This window comes from Apium graveolens, chromosome 8 (genome assembly GCF_009905375.1).
Source record: "Apium graveolens cultivar Ventura chromosome 8, ASM990537v1, whole genome shotgun sequence".
NCBI classification, from domain to species: domain Eukaryota; kingdom Viridiplantae; phylum Streptophyta; class Magnoliopsida; order Apiales; family Apiaceae; genus Apium; species Apium graveolens.
In genome coordinates, this window is record NC_133654.1 from 2,391,716 (window position 1) to 2,397,715 (window position 6,000).

The following is a 6,000-nucleotide window of genomic DNA, read 5'->3' on the forward strand; positions in this document are numbered from 1 at the left end:
TATTATAAAGAGATTTTTCTTTTAAATTAAATATTTCAAATCAATAATCAATAATCAGATGATTCCCAGATCGGGTGGAGCATTGTCAAGATGCGTCACTTAATAACTCTTTCTTACAGATACAAATCTGTTGTTGACAGAATCATCCTTTCTCTCATATCGAAAATTCATATTCAATTATGTGTTTCACAAACACAAGAACCTCATGATTGTATTCATAATATTATTATTAAGGTTATGAAACAATTTCACTATACTAGATTGTCTAACAAACGCCTTATGTTCATTTAAGTTCACCTAAATCTATCATCGCATGATAAACTAAGCATATATCACATATATAAACATGAATAAACATCAAGGTAGGCATGTTACATCATCTAGCATATAGGTCTAAGCATTATACATCCCTATGTATCACATGAAGCATTTAAAAGCAATTTAAACAGTCAAAAACAGCTTAAAAACATTTCTGTTAGCTATAAACAGTTCGAAATAATTTCATAAAATATCATATAATATACCATTAGAAGCGTCTCGAAAAGACGAATCCAACGGCACCAAAATCGCCCATTTCTGAGCTGGCACGCGCCCTCACGCGCCAAAAGAATATTTCCCACGCGCCCACGCGCCTGACAGCGCGTGTCCGACAACACTCCACGCGCCCCCACGCGCTTCACGCGCCCGAACCCTGATGCTGACGTCAGCATGACGTCATCTGATGACGTCAGTATGACGTCAGCATAACGTCACCAGCGCGTGTCTTCCACGCGCCGCGCGTGGCACGCCAGCACGTGCGCCCCACGCGCGCGTGGTCGACGCGCGGTCCTCCGTCTGTTTTCAGCAGTCGCCGTCTGACATTCTCGATTCCCGTGCCGCCGCCTTATCTCCTTCCGTGCAACACCAACAGCAGACAACAGCAAAGCAGCAGATATATACAAACAATACAAACATATATATATTATATATACATATATTTATACTAATTTAATTACGAATTTAATTATAAGAACTTCAAAAATTCATAATAAAAAATCTATACATCATAAAATTATGAAAAAAAATACCCAGACGATCTACAACACTTGTAGAATCCAGATCAACATTCAAAATTATTCTGAGAAACGATTTCTCATCAAACAAAATTAATCCATGATATAACTTGTAAAAATCATAATTAATTCATACAAGCACATAAAACTCTGAAATTTTTACCACAGATCTATATGCATACAACCTAAGCTCTGATACCATTGTTGGATTTTAAACGCAGCGGAAGCATGTAAAAGCACTTTTACACATATAAAATCCAAATAAAAAGCATACAGATCATGAATAAAAATTTGAGGGATCGAATCTAACCTTTAAGATTAATTCGGAGACAACGATCAGAGATCCTTAGCAGTTGCTCCTCAAACGTGAAGCACTCCACCGGTATCCACCAAGAAAACGATTCGAAGGGAGGAGGAGGAGGTGGAGAGAATTAAGTTTTATAAAATTTTGGGGTTAGAATAAAATATAGGGTTTATAATAGCATATTTATAGGCAAAATTTTCAGCTGAAATTTTCCCATAAATATTATTATTATTTTCCCATTTATTATTCTTATTAATAATTAAAACACCTTTTAATTATTATTCCTTTTTCTAAACAATTTAGAAATAACTCTCTCTCTTGATTTAATTTTCAAAAATTAAATCTTTAATTAATAATATTAAGAACTTTTCTTATTTAATTTATAATCAATTAAATCTCATTTAATCAATTATTAAATTTGTCAATTAATTATTTATTTCATAAATAAATAATTATTAGCCATTATTAATTAATTCCTCCACCATTAAATCATTCTCTTTTTATGGTGTGACCCTGTAGGTTCAGTATTAAGCCGGTTGTAGAAATAAATAATAATAAAACTATTTTATCATTATTTTTATAAATTCTCTAATTTATTAAATATGATTAATTAATTAATCACATTTATTCTACATCGTGAGGGATACTTCTCAGCATATCGCGACTATCCGGATAATATGAATTCACTGCTTAGAATACCAAGAACCTATTCAGTGAATAGTTACCGTACAATAAACTCCTTCTACCCTACAATGTCCCGATTAAATACAAGGCATGGATCTCGTGTCAAGTCTATCTAATTTAATCACTTGCTTACCATTTATTATGCTTAGTTCTATGCAAATCAGAAACTTCTTTCTAATTTCATTCACTCTGGCCAGAGATTCCTGAACTTAACCTAAGTGGATCAGCCTTGAACATTCGCTTCTTTCACTGGAAGGGGTAGATCCTTTATTGATCATACACTATCTTCATGTACAAATTCCTATACCCAGTAGAGCCCTAATAATTGTCCCTGGAGACTAAGAACTAAACCAAAGCATAGTTCAGTGTACACATGATGACTATGATAACCTCAAGTCTAAGGATACTTGTACAACTATCACTATGTGAACAACTGCTGACACGTGAATGAACTCCATCAGTTGTTCAGCTGGGCGAGTCATGTTCAGTGAACTTATTCTATAATAAGCACCTACATACTAACTATAGTGTCATCACACAAATGTCTATGAGAACAGACATCTTTCATAATGAAGCAAGCATAGTATGTCCAGATCTTTGCGGATTATTAATTACCAGTTAGTAATCCTATGACCAGGAACTATTTAAGTTTAGAGTTATCATCTTTTTAGGTCTCACTATTATGATCTCATCATAATCCATAAAAAGCTTTACTCTAAACTATGGTATATCTTATTTAAACACTTAAATAGATAGAGCCCGTAATAAAAATAAAACAAGTCTTTTATTAATATTAATGAAATCAAAACAGATTACATAAGAAGTAATTCCTAAATCCTAATACATGATTGAACTTAGGACATATTCCTTTCATGTCCATCTCATCATCCCCATCAGAAAGAAACATTAGATCAGGGGCGTCATTTTCGGTGCATAATTCTTGCTGTGATAGGACTTCTGGAACATTAATTGAGGTTTTATGGTCCCTCTGATCATTGCTTTCAGTTGCATGGTCCCTCTGATCATTGCTTTCAGTTGCTGCTTTCCATGATCCTTCGGCAGAAATCATTACGACAGCAACATTTTCTCCTTCCTCTTCTAAAATCATAAAAAAACAACATAGTTACCAACAGGGCACACAAATTTCATTTCCAGAAAGAACTACAGCAACATATACTTGCCTTGACCATCTTCTGATCAATGCAAATATGGTATTACAGTTTTTGGTTTACAAAACAAGGTATAATGTTGTACATGTATACATGTATCTAAAACAACTTCCAACTAGACATAATTTCTTATAACCTAAATTCCCTAATTAGCTTTTTTATCTTTTATCAAAACCTAAATTCCCTTTGCATTTTGTGGCCTATATGTTTTAAAACAAAATCACATTCCCTAGTTTGTTATAAGAATTTAGAATATCATAATCTTATTCTAGTTGTATTTCGGTTCATACTGATCTCAATTATTTTGAGCTGCATATGTTCATTCAATAACAAATATTTCGACTTAAACAAAACTCTTAGCAATTTACTATAGCAGTGATGTCAGTAAAACAGACCCAATTTCCTATTTACATTTCTCAAATAATAAAAAAGTACATTATAGTCTGTTTCTTTTTAAATATATGACTGGAGCACTTCATATCTTTTCAACTATAGAATAGGCATGAGTGGCAGATTTTTGTAAGAAAAGATGAAGGCTAATGTAAGTCTCATTACTCTCGTGAGTCCTAACCACATTCAGTTCCGTATGATATTCATTATACAAGTATTTAAGAAGTGAAACATGATAAAACATACCTCGTGATGATCCAGAAGTTCTGTAACCTCCGCAACTAGCTCCTCTTGAAACAGGATTTTCTGCTTCTCCCATCTGATATAGGGAGTAGAAGTTAATACGAAACATGGATCCCTTGTAAACTTTTACGCAAAAAATAAAGGAGAAACTTAAACTATTTCAATTGCAGCTATACCAGTAAAACTTTTATTTTGGTGCAGGACTTCACAAAGGTCACTTAAATTCCTTCCTCACAATACTAGATAAACTCCAAAACTAAAAACAAAACATATAATAAGGACATAAGTGTTTCAAGAATCTAGAGTACTTACGTAAGTATCGAGCTTCCTCACAAAGCTTGAAAAGTTCCTGTGTTTAAAGTATCTTGGCAAAAGCATGTTAACCTATCCTAACTTAAATTATGGCAGTGAAACCCAATTTCAAGCACATAACATATCACTTCTCTAACAAATCTTCTTTCTCGTGCATGAAAGATTTTTTCTTTACAATTTCGAATGATACTAAATCCTTGTATATACTTGAAAAACTTTACAAACAAGAGGCTGCGCTAAGACATTAATACCTTCTTTGAAATATCAAACTGAGAAGCACTATAACCACCCCATGCTATCCTGAAAAAGAAAAAATGGCAAGATAAAATAGGACACCATCCTAGATATATATAAATATAATACTTCTAGTCGACGGAACCAAACCATAACATGGCCATACGGAATACAACACTTATTCTAACTTTCTAAAACTACTGCATCAATAAACCGTGACTAGTTATCTTATTACAAAATCTCATGCTGAATATAATGACAGAGTTAAAATGGAATCATTCTAACTCCAGTAACAAATACTGCACATTCAGTATTTACACCTTTAGAGTGAAGTTGCTGTGTCCAATCAAAAGAAGATTCAGTAAATTAGAGGCACTTAAATTGCACCATATTCATCAATCATCATAAAACTCCAGTAACAAATTTTAAACATCAATCAGAAAGGAAGAATAAGAGGAGCAAATCAACCAATCATTAGTAATTGACACTAACATAAAGAATCCAATATAGTGATAATAGTTTAATCACTTAACAGGGGATTTTCTTAGTGAACCACTTCATAATCGAAAAAGGAGCCTTGATTAGAGCCAGTGTCAGCTTTACGATTACCGTCACGCACAAATAACAGACATATACATCACTCTAAGTATCAAGATTTTGTTTCAATGGTTTAAAATTTTAGAAGAATTACTAACATAGTATGACTCCTCCATCTTGAATTCGAATATAAACAATCTCAATTGTTTTATACTAACCAAATAAATTCAATGGTCGAATTTCATCGCACAATGATTGTGTATTGACTTTCGAGTGAGGGACGTATAAAATATCTAAAAAGCTAAAAATCAATCACTCAAGACCACAAAATTATTTACAAAACCAATTACCCTGAGAGAGAGGGTCACAGAGAGAGAGTCGCAGAGAGGGGAGGGGGAGGCGGGGGATAGAGAGAGGGGGGAAGAGAGAGAGAGAAGGAAGAGAGAGAGCGTGAAAAAAAGGGTGAATCAAGCTAAAATAATCGATAAAGTAATAACCTCGCTAAAATAATATTTTTCCCCGGTCCCAACATAATGGACAAAGTGTATTTTTACTCCCGGTAAAGTAATAAACTCGCTAAAGTAATATTTTTTCTTGGTCCCGACCTTATTACTTTAAAGAGGTTTAACTGTACCTTAGCTTGAGCCATAAATTGAAACTCTAATCTTAAAAGCCTGACTTGTTATCCAAACCCTAATTGAACTTTCAGTTTCCTTCTATGTTGACTGAGTGAGAGAAAACTAGAGATAAGGTTTAGGGAGACAATAAAACATTTGAGAGGTGGACAATAATATCTTAAAAATTGGTAACGCGGCAAATTTGCTGCTCAACATTTTTGGCAAAATATTTCCTTCTCTTATAATCATAAAATTTTAATAAATTATACTATCTTATATCTTATAAAATGACCAGCTTTACAATCCTTGTGATCTTCATTAATATTTTTATATTATTTAAAATTATAAAAAATATTTTTTAGTTAGCGTTAAATATTATATAACTGATGAGATATGAATCATTAAATTTAGTTTAAGTAGCACAGCTAACTAGTGTTTAATCACGAATTGGTGTTTCG

General features: G+C 33.1%; 1 protein-coding gene across 1 annotated transcript; it reads right to left on the bottom strand.

The window, feature by feature from the left end:
• Positions 1-2,805: 2,805 nt before the first annotated feature.
• Positions 2,806-5,578, bottom strand: LOC141676629 (uncharacterized). Its single transcript, XM_074482322.1, has 4 exons — positions 5,560-5,578; positions 4,406-4,454; positions 3,846-3,918; positions 2,806-3,138 (listed from the first exon to the last, which is right to left on the bottom strand). Exons 3-4 carry the CDS (start codon positions 3,916-3,918, stop codon positions 2,843-2,845), a joined length of 369 nt encoding a protein of 122 aa, XP_074338423.1. The 5' UTR covers positions 4,406-4,454; positions 5,560-5,578; the 3' UTR covers positions 2,806-2,842.
• Positions 5,579-6,000: the final 422 nt, after the last annotated feature.

What these genes read in the sequence shown, in the direction of transcription:
- LOC141676629 (XM_074482322.1), bottom strand. Translation starts at nt 3,918, where the DNA reads ATGGGAGAAGCAGAAAATCCTGTTTCAAGAGGAGCTAGTTGCGGAGGT. An exon ending in AACTTCTGGATCATCACGAG is followed by an intron (nt 3,139 to 3,845) that starts GTATGTTTTATC and finishes TTATGATTTTAG; the next exon opens with AAGAGGAAGGAGAAAATGTT.